This window comes from Pleuronectes platessa, chromosome 15, assembly GCF_947347685.1.
Source record: "Pleuronectes platessa chromosome 15, fPlePla1.1, whole genome shotgun sequence".
NCBI lineage: Eukaryota > Metazoa > Chordata > Actinopteri > Pleuronectiformes > Pleuronectidae > Pleuronectes > Pleuronectes platessa.
The window spans coordinates 18,291,526-18,304,278 of record NC_070640.1 but is presented as its reverse complement, the minus strand read 5'-3'; the positions used below and the strand labels follow the sequence as shown (position 1 = coordinate 18,304,278).

The window sequence follows — 12,753 nt, the reverse complement described above, 5'->3', positions numbered from 1 at the left end:
AGTAAGTGAAGCTATAGATGACTGGACGCGCCACTTCCGGTTAGTACCTTCAAAATAAAACTGAAATGCCATATAAATGCAATATCAAGGAAGATAAGAGGCACAATGTCTTTTTCAAAAAATATATATTTTTTAATATGCACACGCACATAATCCTGTACTATGCAGGAGTCCTCATCATATTGTATATTTAAATGTAGGAAAACAAAATGCTTTACTTTCTTCTCAAATATACATTTCTCAATGTGTACACATACATAATCTTGTATTGTGCAGGAGTCATCATATTGTTTTATTTAGATGTATCAAAATAATTCGTTTCTCAGTACGTGCAGAATCCTGTATTGTGTAGGAGACATCAATATATTTTGACATAAATAAAATACAAGACAATGTGTATTTTCCCCAAAATTTCCATTTCTCAATATGTAGAGGTATATAACTATATAATGTGTGTAAGTTCTCAACATATTATATATTTAAATGTAGGGAAACAAAGGCATCTTGTCTTTTCAAAAATATATATTTCTCAATATGTAAACATATACAATCCTGCATTGTGCAGAGATCCTACTAATATTGAACATTTCAATGTAGTAAAATAAAAGAGGTTTCTTTTTTCCAGAATAAACATTTCTCAGTAGTTTTTCTATGGAGAGTAAAGTTAATCTCAACTCAAAAAAGGTCCAGGGGTGTTCGTAAAAAACGCTTTGATAGAAAACAAATACATTAAAAAAACGTCACTGTGAAAAAGTCATCACTTAATAGCCTCATTTACATATTTGTCCACATTCAATCTAAAAACACTGACAGCTTCATGGGAAAGATACAAAAGAGGTTTTGTGTGTGTTGAGAATAAGTCTCCTGGTCAAACTACTGATCTGTATACAAGTCCTCACTTGGATCATAAAGTTTTGTCTTTGCCCGTTTGCTTTTCTTAGTTTTCTTGTCTCTCACCGCCTCACTTAGGACTCCAGGAGTCTGTGCAGACGGGGAGACGCGGTGAGGCATGTTCTGCGTTTCCTTGCTCGTTTTGGCAGAGACGTCACGAGACTCTTCAGGGCTGTGACCACTACTCTCCTTTCCGGCCAAGTGAGAGGCCGACGGTTTGCCCTTCTTCTTGAGTGAAACTGAGCTGCAGGTTTTCACTGGCGCTCCTCCTGATACCACACTGTCAGTGGCAGGTGTCGGACTCTCTAGTATCACATGGTCCGGCTCTGATTTGCGCTTTTTGCTTTTCTTCTTTCTTAAAACCACAGCCTCATCAGTTTGAGAATACACCGCTTCATCCACATTTTCTAATCTTTCCTCGGCGGTCACCATCTCACTTTCATTTCTCTTCGATTTCTTTTTTCTCTTTACCCTTGAATCAGTGGGATCAGGCAAAGAACTCTCGCACGTTTCATTCGGCTCTTCAATATCCTGCTCATGATATTTCTCAACACTCTCCTCCACCTCTGACACCTTTCTCTTCTTTTTCTTCTTCCTGGCCCCATTATTCGATTCCTCCACATTTCCAGCCGTTTCTGCTGATTCAGTCTCTGGAGCACCAGCGCTGACACCAGGCTTTTTTGTGGCTGCAGAGTTTGAACGAGGCGAGCTTTGTTCCTCGTGCATCTGAGCCTCTTTTTCCTCTGCATCAGCAACGAGGAAGGAAGAGGTCCTCTTCTTTTTCCGCACAGACACCGAATCATGGCTTTGTGCCACAGCGTCCTCTGAGACAGCTCTGCTAAGTATTTCACTCTTCTTCTTCTTCTTTTTCTTTGTCACAGATTCAGCATCTCTGTCATCAGAGCCTTCCTTTGTTTTCTGGGAATGATCTGAATCATCAACCTTTTCTTTTTTGTTAGGAGTGCAATAAACATCGACATCCTCTGCGGTGCTTTCCCTCTTCTTCGTCTTCTTCTTCTTCTTTGTCACAGGTTCAGCATCTCGGTCATCAGAGCCTTCCTTTGTTTTGTGGGAATGATCTGCATCAACTTTTTCATTTTGGTTAAAAGTGCAAGAAATATCTAGGCCCTCGGAGATGCTTTCCCTCTTCTTCTTCTTTTTCTTCATCACAGACTCGGGAGCTCTGTCGTCTGAGCCCCCCTTTGTTTTCTGGGAATGATCTGCATCATCAACCTTTACTTTTTTGTCAGGAGTGCAATAAACATCGACATCCTCTGAGGGGCTTTCCCTCTTCTTCTTCTTCTTCTTCTTCTTCTTCTTTGTCACAGGTTCAGCATCTGTCTCCTCGGAGCCTTCCTTTGTTTTGTTGGAATGATCTGCATCATCAACTTTTTCATTTTGGTTAAAAGTGCAAGATATATCTACGTCCTCGGAGATGCTTTCCCTCTTCTTCTTCTTTTTCTTCATCACAGACTCAGGAGCTCTGTCGTCTGAGCCCTCCTTCGTTTTCTGGAAATGATCATCAACCTCAGAAATGCAAGAAATATCGACCCCTTCAGAGATGCTTTCCCTCTTCTTCTTTTTCTTCTTCTTCTTCACTGTACTCGTTTCGGTAGTTACATCATTAGACAAGCTTGAATCTGCATCATCTTTGGCTTCGACTTCTGTGTCCTCCTGATCAGCTGACGGTCGCTTCTTTTCATGCTTTAGTCTTTTCTTTTCCAAAATGGGCTCTAATTTTTCCTGAGTCGATTCTATATTTTCCAAACAATCTCCTGTTTCCTCGAATTGTCTCCCTGACGTCAGAGGTAGATCTGAAGTCATCTTCAACGCTTCTCCATGTTCTTCCGCATTTACAATCTGTTCTTCTTTCCCTTTTTTATTGTTTGTCAGTATCTCACCATCATCCTTTAGTGGCTCCGAAACGACGCTTGCCTTTAACTGCTCTTCATCCTCAACCACGCTTTTCCCTTTCTTCTTCTCCTCCTCGCCACCATTCACCATGTGCTGTGTCAGTGATGGCTGAGACACCGGAATGTGTCTCTCCTCCTCTCTCGCTATGACATCATCATGTGATAAGTTCTCGAGCTCGTCACAGGTCTGCGTGGCCGGAGGCTCTGCTCGATTATCCTCCGTGAGGCTGGGAGTCTCTCCTGCCTCCACCTCCACTGAGGTTGCAGCCTGCGGACCCCCTGGATCTTCCTGACTCTGTCCCCGACTTTCATCATCTCCTTTTCTCTCCTTCCTCACCATGGTTTCATCGGACACACTCTCATTACCAGTGCCACTTGCAGCTTCGGGGGGACTTTGGGGAAGACTCTTGCTTTCAGGTTGGTTCTCTGCCTGCTCCATCTGGGAGAGATCATCTGCGACGAAATCATCAGCTGGGGGCTCTGTTACATTTAGGGACGCTTCTCTGTCCTTCACTGTATCTTGGAGTTTTGGACTTCCCTGTAGCTCAAGTGGATCACAGTATGTAGCATCGCTATCATCACACACCTCCTTCTCACTTTCTTTCCCTTGTATATATTTCTCGTTTCCTCTGGTTACACCTCTCTTTCTTGTTGGCGTTTCACTATGGGCCAGAATGCTTTGGGAAGGACCTTCACCATCAGAGTCCTCTGTCTGTGACAAAAGCCCTGTACTCATTGATGTCGACGCTTTAGCCGGTTTTTGGTGCTGCATTGTCTTTTGTCTTCCTTGTGAAGCTTCTTGACCTTTACTTGCGTTCCTCTCATGATGATTCACGTTGCTACCTCTCGTCTCCAGCGATTTCTGAGGTTGTGAGCGTTTTGTTTTTGACGGCACAAAAACTAAACGATTCCTTTCCTGTAAGATGACAAATGCAAAATGAGTTCACACTGATAAAGCGATTTGAAATCTATTCTTTATTTGTGTTAACAGGAATCTTACCACCACTTTGCAGTCCACACTCTCTGACCCTTCTTCCTCGTCCCTATAATACAATGAGTAAAGCACGTTTTATTTACATAAATAGCAACATTTAATTCAGTTTAGAAATAAAATTAGAACAAAATAAAGGATAAGAGGGAGTAAAACCTTTCAAACTAGATTTGCCACCCTGTGGTTGTATGCCTCCATCAAAGTGGTGTTAATTTGTGTCAAATTTGAAAAGATTCTTTGAAATAACAACTTGAGAGATCACAGCAACCTTAAGCTTTGGACCCAAATGTAATTACTTAATTTTTGTACCAAATTTGAAATAGTTTCCTCGAGGTGTTCATGAGATATCTTGTTCACAAGAAAGGAACAGACAGACAACCAGAGAAAAAAGAATGTCTCTGGCTACTGGCTCTCACCAGCATGTATGCACAAAATAAATAATAAGAAAATAAAGAACTTATTGCCTTTCATAAATACAATGAAAAGCCAGGTTTAATATGAAGATTTATATCAACACTTTCTATCAACACTGAGCTGCAATGAGATCTCCTGGTGGACCGTTCAGAGCATTAAGACCGAAAACTCCCTCATCAGTCATTAATAGGAACCAAATTTGACAAATATTTGTAAGCCTTACTTTAATTATGTGTAACTGTTCGCTGACATCAATCATTTTAAAAGGAAAAGAAGGAGACTGATTTTGCTGCAAAGATCTCAGTCTTAGAGGATAAGAGTCTGTATCTGGTAGTGTTTGTGCATTAAGCTGCTTTAAAAAGAACCCTTATACCAAACATGCAACTCATATGCCCGATTATTGCTGGACTTACTCCGACAGCGGGGATATGCTCCCCCCTTCCTCGTCAACTGTCCGTACGCATGAGGGCAGACCATCTCCTCCATGACGACCCCGCTGCAGTTCTTTGACACATTTAAAGAAGCCTCCCATCGCATTATACTGTAAAAAATTTAAAATAAAAGGAGTTCAGCACTAACTAACAGGATTTATTACAGCAGGTATCAAAAGCATATGGAGGCAGTGCTTACATGAAGGGCTGTGTTGTGCTGCACAGATAACAGAGCTCTGTGCCTGTTCTCCGAGAGGAAAGGGAAACTGTACAGTGGCAGCTTGATTATCTTTCTCCTCGTCCCACGCTTCCTTTTGGCAGTTTTGGAATTTCCTTCGGAGGAGGAGGAGGATGATGATGAGGAGTCTTCTTCCTCGAGCTGTCTGATGGATGCTGGCAGTGACCTCGGGCTGTTGGACCTCTTACTTATTGCACTCTCAGCCTCAGACGCAGGTTTCTGAGTTATGAACAGGCTGTCTCCTGAGTCACTGAGGAGACACAGACACAGTCACAATGCAGGATGTTAAAGGAGCACAGAAGCTGATCCTCATGGGAGGGACATCCTTACCTTTCTGCTTCAGATACTTGATCCTGTGTGCTCTGTGCCGCCAGATATCGCGAGATCTCATTCACATAGTCTGGAGGGGACGTTTCCACTGCAAGGTGGACAGACTCCGGCGATGGAGCTTCTACCAAACCCGACGACTGAGAGAACTCCAGAGTCTTACGCACTCCTTTCATTGTGGAGCTCTGAGAAAAAAGCTGCGACCTAGGAAGTGGAAGTTTTCTTTGGAAGCGCCAAGCTGTAAACATTGGACTGTCTCTTTTTAAAAGTCTGCTGCAGATTCATAGTAAAAATATTTACTATTCATCTCGCTTGTATCTTATAACGACGCGTAGCGGCGTCAAAACAAAGGCAGACAGACAAGTAAACCCATGTGTGTAAAGAAGAACCAGGAAGTGATTTTACTCACGTGATTCGGCATATGACCAATCAGGGAAGAGAAAATATCAGAAGTGATGATAGAAACATGAGGGTGCACTCTTCTCTACTTCCGCTTTCGACTTCACCGATTCCCTACGAATTATTTTCTCCGATTAAACCAATGAACGTGACATATTCGTCCAGTGATGAAGACCGTTTCATGAGAGCTCAGTAATACGCCCTGATCTCAACGGCATGATAAACAATGGAATCACGTTTATATATATATATATATATATATATATATATATATATATATATATATAAACATACTGCAAATTTGTTGTTTATCTTGTGAGCACAAGTTTTTATTTTGTGAGCACTAGTAATTATCTTGTGTGCACAAAATACAATTTAAAAATAGCGTGTGGGGATGGATGGTTTAAATAAATTAAAAGATTTATATTTCTACAAATATATATAATTATAGCCTATAAAACATTAAAAAAAAGACAAATTGTTTGTACAGGCCTTATAAGTTATTACAATAAAAAAAAAGGACCGGAATATGTTTGTTAAAATGTAGGCAGTTAACTCACAATGCAAAGTCGATTAACCAGTACATGGGACAGTGACTCTCTTGCCAGTGTTTTCACTCTTTGGTTGTAGTTAAACCACACTCGCTGGAGCCAATGACCTCCCACCTTCTCTCCTGCAGTGTAACAGTCTGAGGAGACTCACCAACAACTGGAGTCATGGCAGAAATCCGCAGAACTGAAAGGGTCCAGCTGCACGCTCCACATCTGGAGGAGCTGCGTGGGGGTAAGAGCTCAGATCACACACAGACACACACAGGCAGCGGCCCAGAGTTAGAACAGGGTGTTCATTAAACATGGGGTCATGTGTTTTCTGCTGGTTACAGTACTGCAGGCAGGACTGGAGGAGAACTTTGCAGAAGTGCAGGTGAGTGTTGTGGAGTGTCCAGATCTCACACAAGAGCCATTCCACTTCCCTGTCAAAGGTAAGAACACACCCCTACGACTTCTACTATGAACTCAGTTTCCCAGCAAAGACTCCATGTCATCCATGTCTCAGAGCACTGTCTGTAGCCCCCCACCATTATTTAATAAACAACAGTCTGCACAGCTGCCAATAAATAATGCACAACAAACTAGATATGAGAGATGTGAAAAACCCTCTATTGAACGCCTCAGATGTGCGTTTAGTTCGCTTCTATTGGATACTTTGTGAAGCATGAACTTTGAGTTGTTGTTGCATTGCTTTTCAGATTGTATATTGAAACTAGGGCTGCATGATATATCAAACATTTATCGTCATCGCGATATCAACGTGCGCGATATACATATAGAAAAGATGTGCCATGCATTCACACTCTGCATATCAATATATTAAGCCAATAATAAATTAAATGCTAGTCGGAAGAGAATAGAGAGAGATCAGAGAATTACTAGCAGCCTGGAGAAGTAACCAAAACACACATTGACTCAGCTGCTCTCTCTCTCTCTCTCTCTCTCTCTCTCTCTCTCTCTCTCTCTCAGACTCAGCTGATGTCTCTGACTCCTACAGTTTAAATCTTAATCTGGACTGTTTATATTTATTTATCGCAAGTCACAGCATCATCGCGATATTTAGTAACCTTATCGCATATCGCATGTTTACCCGATTATATCGTGCAGTCCTAATTGACACACTGACTTAGCAAAGAATATTTATGTGTGTAACATTAGCCCTCGCAGATGTGCGTCATGTTTATTTATTAATTGTTGTTTATTTGTCAGGGACGAGACACTTAACACATACAGACCGAGAGCAGCTGTCCATAGTGTTTCTAGAGGATTCTAACAAAGTTGGGATAAAAATAATTATCGATGATAAATATAAAATATACAATAAGGCACATGTAAAAAACAATATTGTTGCTGAATGAAGAAGGATTTGTTGGCTCTTTTAGAAGTAGCATTATTCGCAGTAAATTTCAAGATTTCTCTTGACATCCTCTGTCCTCATATTAAAGGCCTGTGCGGAAGTCCTCGAATCACCGATGTGGGCGGTGTGCCATACCTGGTTCCCTTGGTTCAAAAACACAAGGTAGCTTCTAACATCACAAAAGGGGCAGTGTATGCACAAACTGCAAGAGGATAATGTGAAAAGACCTGTAGTCACCTGACCTGCTGTGTTGGTCTCCTTCCAGGAATACAACATGAACACTATATCTAAAGAGCTGGAGCTGCCGGGAGCATTCATCCTCGGTGCAGCGGCGGCTCCCTCCAGGATCGTTGGAATGAACGCAGAGGTTAATTCACCTAAAATACATTGGTGGTGAAGGTGTTTCGCGCAGCTTAAAGCAAATGTCACAATGTCATTGCAACCAGTTTTTGAAATACTCTCTTTCCCTCAGCTGGTGCCTGCGGTTCTCACAGAAGCAGAGGGGAGGCCAGCAGTGAACAGCAGTTACTACTCCTCCATCAACCCCGCTGACGGCCAGTGTCTGCAGGAAAAATACAGTGACAAATTCTCCGACTGCAACTTTGGACTGCTGGGTAATCTCTACGCATGTGAGGGGCAGCCTGGAAAGGTATTCAGTCGCATCCTGGTAAACTAGATCTCGTGCTTGCACTGCAATTCCTTCAAAAATGCATGGTCATTATTCACTTTGTTTTTTCCGCCAATAATTAACTTTCTGGTTATACATGAACTTTAAAAAATCATTATCTACGAGTTAATAACCAAGTTTTAATGCATGAACTTAAGCCCCGTCACCACAGGTCCTATGCTCCTGATGTTTGTTAATAAACATTAACAAAAGGACAGTGACACACTGACCTGCTGTGCCCTCGTCACCCGTGTGCCTCCACAGGTCATAGAGGTGCGAGCGAAGAAGAGAACAGGAGTCCACAGTCTCGTGACAGCCTTGAGGAACACGCTTGAGGGACACTACCCTGATAAAAGCCTGGCGCTCGGAGGCACCTTCATCATCCAGAAAGGGAAAGCGAAAATCCACATCATGGTAAATCACGGATGTGACACAGAAAACGTAGGACTGTCACTTACGTGTGTCGACTAACCTTCTTGTGTTGGCCTAGCCGAGAGAGTTCTCAGTCTGCCCCCTCAACACCAACGATGAGGTCAACAACTGGCTCAAGCACTTTGAGGTCAGCGCTCCGCTCATCTGCCAGTCGGTGCTCGTTTCCAGGGATCCGGTGAGTAAAACAGAGAGTGTTGCACAACAGTGACAGACCTGGTGTTAACATCCATGCTGAGCGGAACAAAAGTGGTCTGACTAGAGATCCGATCACTTTAGGAGGTGATCTGGAAGGCATGAGGTCATATTTGTTTGGCTGTGTGAACCATAGATATATATATAATGGCTAGATGTCTCGGCCAACGGAGTCGAACGTCCGCACATGGCGGCCATCTTGCCACAGGTAGCTCGCTCACCCAATGACATTGTGCTGTAGTGGTCCGTACTTTCAGTTTAGTTTGTTATAAACGTTAGAGATGTAGTTAGGACACTGCATACTTATGAATAATTCTGTTATTTTTTTTTTTTTATTGAATAATGTTCTATATAGGTACAAGATCTCTTTACAAATATACATCATAATTATTTTATTTTATTTTATTTAAAAAGTTAATGTACCACTACCAACACAATGTTATGGGTGGGCGAGCCACCTGTGGCAAGATGGCCGCCATGTGCAGACGTTCGACTCCGTTGGCGAGCAACGCGGACGAGACCTCTAGCCTTTATATATATATCTATGGTGTGAATGCATAATGTGTCCTGGGCCACATATGAAGGACCACCTACTCAACTGACTGATACTTTAGATGTCTTCTTACTCTTTTCAGTGTTCTTACGAGGATTTGTTTGCAGCCACAATATCACATAACACTGATCATTACATAATGATTGATACTTTTAATGATTGATACTTTTCTTTAAGTGGTAAAATCCGTTTTTGTGGCACAACCGCTCCACCAACAAACACTCACACACACATACATTTACCCTTATATTAGAATTAGTTGTAAACTCAAAGACTGGGTAAGAAAAGGATAATTTGATTAGAACAAAAATTAATATATTTAGATACAGTATAAAGCATAGAAGTGAGATCCAATCACAAGGGGACACAGGAGACACATTCAGGACACAATTTAATGTCAGGTGTGAACACACTTACTCACCAATGTCTACTTGTGATCACATCTCTCAGGACAGATGTTAATACCAGGTCTCAAAAGGGCCACAGATGAAACATGATACGTTTGTGGTGTTAGCACCCATCAGAAGTGCATTTACAAACTCAACTGTTTGTAAAGTGTCTGTTCCCCTGTTTGCTGTTGCTTCAGGGTCTTGACCTGCGCGTGGAGCACACCCACTGCTTCAGCCATCATGGAGAGGGTGGCCACTACTACATCGACACCACACCCGACAGTGTGGAGTACCTGGGATACTTCATGCCTGCGGAGTTCGTCTACCGCATCGACAGACCCACAGAGACCCACGAAGTTGGATGAGACTGAAGCACAAGAGGAAATTCATTCATGATGTTTGCGACATAGCATCTCTTGATAATCTAAATGTTTTATTATGAAAATGATTAGTTGACATTACTTCTTAAAATGTTTCCTCTTAAATCCCATTTCCCTCTCAAGATTCTTGCACATTTCTCCTCAAACAAAATCATTAAATTACATGAAATAAAAAACCAAAAAAAATTATTTTCGCTGTTTGTTCAATGACTGCTGAAGTTGACACCAACAATTGGTACCACTGAATTGATAGTTGATCTGGGACTTTGATACACATACTTGCCTGCCAACTCCAGTGTGATAGAAAAAGCAGATCAAACCGGATAGTTAGAGTAAAGTCTAGTTTGGTACTGTTTTCCGAGGCAGAGAGGGAGAAACAAGCATTTTGCATTGTGTTAAACTAACTGTAGTATCCACATTGTATTAATACAGTGATTATAAAAGTTTACACACCCCAGGTTGTTAAGGTGCCAAACAAATTACACCAAAATAAATCATTTAAGAACTTCTTCAAACTTTAATGTGACCTGTATTCAGAACAATTCAGCTGAAGAACAAACTGGAATTTTCAAGGGGAAAAAGAATGATAGTCTGGTTTTATAAGTGTGCTCACCCTGAAAGTGATACTTTGTTAATGCATCTTTTGAGTTTATGACGACAGTCAGTCTTTGTGGGTAGGAGTGTATCAGCATGGCACATCTTTACTTGGAATCTTCGCCCACTCGCAAAAGCGCTCCAAATCTGTTAGATTGCGAGGCCGTCTCCTGTGCACAGCCCTCTTCAGGTCATCCCACAGACATTATTTGGGATTCTGGTATGGGCTCTGGCTGGGCCATTCCAAAACTTCCATCTTCCTTGATCTGGTGAAGCTATTCTTTTGCTGATTTGGTGGTATGTTGTGGGTCGTTGTGCTGAAAGGTGAAATTCCTCTTCATCTTCAGGTTTGGAACAGAGGCCTGGAGGTTTGGTGCCAAAATTGACTGGTATTTGGAAGTAAACATTACTCCCTCCAACTTGAATAAAGCCCCAGTTCTAGCTGAAGAAAGACATTCCCAGAGCCTGATGCTGCCAGCACCATGCTTCACCGTGGGTGTGGGGATCTTTTGGTGAAGTGCAGTGTTGTTTTTGCACCAACCATGCCTTTTGGAATTATGTCCAACAAATTCAACCTCGATCTGATCAGGCCATAACGTTCTGCGACATGCTTTTGGGAGACTTGATGGAAAAAATTAAAAGCTGACCTCATATGTTTTCTAAGGCCTTGGAAAAAAATTAATACCTTTTAACGATGAGATCCCTTTGATGCTTTGTAGGCTCTTTGCGGACCGTGGCTTTTGCTGTAAGATGAAACTGAGTTAATGTCAGTGAAATCCTATCAGATTGATTTATGTATATAACTTTATTTGGGGTTAATCAGAGTCACTCTAATTGATTGCCGGTGTGATTGATTAATTCTGAACACAGCCACGTCCCCATTTATAAGAGCGCGAACACACATATGAAACCCCCATCATTGTATTATTTTATTTTCCTGAAAGATTTCAGTTTCTTTTCCAGTTGATTATACTTAAAAAAAAACGAGCATTTTAACAGGGGTGTGTAACCTTATTAAATCCAATCTGCCAAGGAGGTAATGTTTTCATCTGTTTGTTTGTTGTTTGATTTGTTTGTAAATGCGTTTATGCAAAAGCTTTGGGATGGATTACCACGAAACTTGGTGGTTGGGGCATTTTTGTTGCTGCATTTTTTAATGGATCTTTATGAAGAATAAAGTGGGTCATTTTTAGGGCACTGATGTTGTGTTAATGCGTGAATTTTGGTGAAAATCCAAATACAGATCCGGATCTAATGAATTTAAATGTGGTTTCATAAGGATAGTGTTGGGCCTTGTGGAGGTATGAACTCTTTTCTTATGTATTAATTAATATATTAGAAGAAGTAAGTAATGTAATAAGTTAAGTTGGAACTATTTAAAGCTACTTCACAGTTTGGTACTTTAATATATAAGAAGATAGAATGTTCAGTAAACACATCATATTTTCAGTATTTTATAAGTTCAATGTGTAGAATTTAATGATATCTAGTGGTGAAGTTGCATGTTACAGCTGAATATGATGGGGAACCTGTGGCAGCCTTCAGGTGTCATAAAAACTCAAAATGTGTTTACTTGGTCCAGTCTGGGCTTCTGTAAAAATCATGACTGCCTCCGTAGAGAGGACCCGCTCCAGATGTAATTATAAAGTATTTAAACATAAAGGGCCCATTTTAGGGTAAAGAGAACAGCAATTGCTACAATTTAGATGAAAAACACTAGTGAAAACGTAAGTATTTTCATTTTATATTCAATTTCTGCCAATAGATCCCATTCTTTAAATTGTAGTCTGTAAATCAGTCAAAAAATTGAAATATAATGTAGCATCATATTTAAATTGTCCAGTACTTGAGTAAATATACTCGATTACGTTTCATCTCTGACACCCACTGTCCAAAAGCACAGATTGTGATATTTCAATAAAAGGAAAATAAGATTAAAAAAAATAATACCAGTCTAGAACATGTTAATTGAATAAATCCTCACTAAGGTACTGAAACCTGAGCGTGTGCAGCCATATTTAATTTAAGAGCAGT

General features: G+C 41.0%; 2 protein-coding genes across 2 annotated transcripts; one reads left to right on the top strand and one right to left on the bottom strand.

Moving 5' to 3' along the window:
* Window positions 1-108: 108 nt before the first annotated feature.
* Window positions 109-5,609, bottom strand: LOC128456847 (claspin). Its single transcript, XM_053441223.1, has 5 exons — window positions 5,209-5,609; window positions 4,840-5,128; window positions 4,623-4,750; window positions 3,805-3,847; window positions 109-3,720 (listed from the first exon to the last, which is right to left on the bottom strand). The coding sequence occupies exons 1-5, from the start codon at window positions 5,451-5,453 to the stop codon at window positions 874-876; spliced, it is 3,552 nt and encodes a 1,183-aa protein (XP_053297198.1). The 5' UTR covers window positions 5,454-5,609; the 3' UTR covers window positions 109-873.
* A 613-nt stretch (window positions 5,610-6,222) lies between these two features.
* On the top strand, window positions 6,223-11,916 carry c15h11orf54 (chromosome 15 C11orf54 homolog). The gene is made up of 8 exons (XM_053441221.1): window positions 6,223-6,387; window positions 6,488-6,586; window positions 7,601-7,674; window positions 7,778-7,879; window positions 7,985-8,161; window positions 8,444-8,593; window positions 8,670-8,786; window positions 9,943-11,916. The coding sequence occupies exons 1-8, from the start codon at window positions 6,321-6,323 to the stop codon at window positions 10,108-10,110; spliced, it is 954 nt and encodes a 317-aa protein (XP_053297196.1). The 5' UTR covers window positions 6,223-6,320; the 3' UTR covers window positions 10,111-11,916.
* The last annotated feature ends 837 nt before the right edge of the window (window positions 11,917-12,753 follow it).

Bases quoted from the DNA above. Each gene is read 5' to 3' on its own strand.
- LOC128456847 (XM_053441223.1), bottom strand. From the start codon at position 5,453: ATGTTTACAGCTTGGCGCTTCCAAAGAAAACTTCCACTTCCTAGGTCG. The intron at 5,129-5,208 runs GTAAGGATGTCC...GTGTCTCCTCAG, and splicing joins CAAGTATCTGAAGCAGAAAG to TGACTCAGGAGACAGCCTGT. The intron at 4,751-4,839 runs GTAAGCACTGCC...AATTTTTTACAG, and splicing joins AGCACAACACAGCCCTTCAT to TATAATGCGATGGGAGGCTT.
- c15h11orf54 (XM_053441221.1), top strand. From the start codon at position 6,321: ATGGCAGAAATCCGCAGAACTGAAAGGGTCCAGCTGCACGCTCCACAT. The intron at 7,880-7,984 runs GTTAATTCACCT...TCTTTCCCTCAG, and splicing joins TCGTTGGAATGAACGCAGAG to CTGGTGCCTGCGGTTCTCAC. The intron at 8,162-8,443 runs GTATTCAGTCGC...GTGCCTCCACAG, and splicing joins GTGAGGGGCAGCCTGGAAAG to GTCATAGAGGTGCGAGCGAA.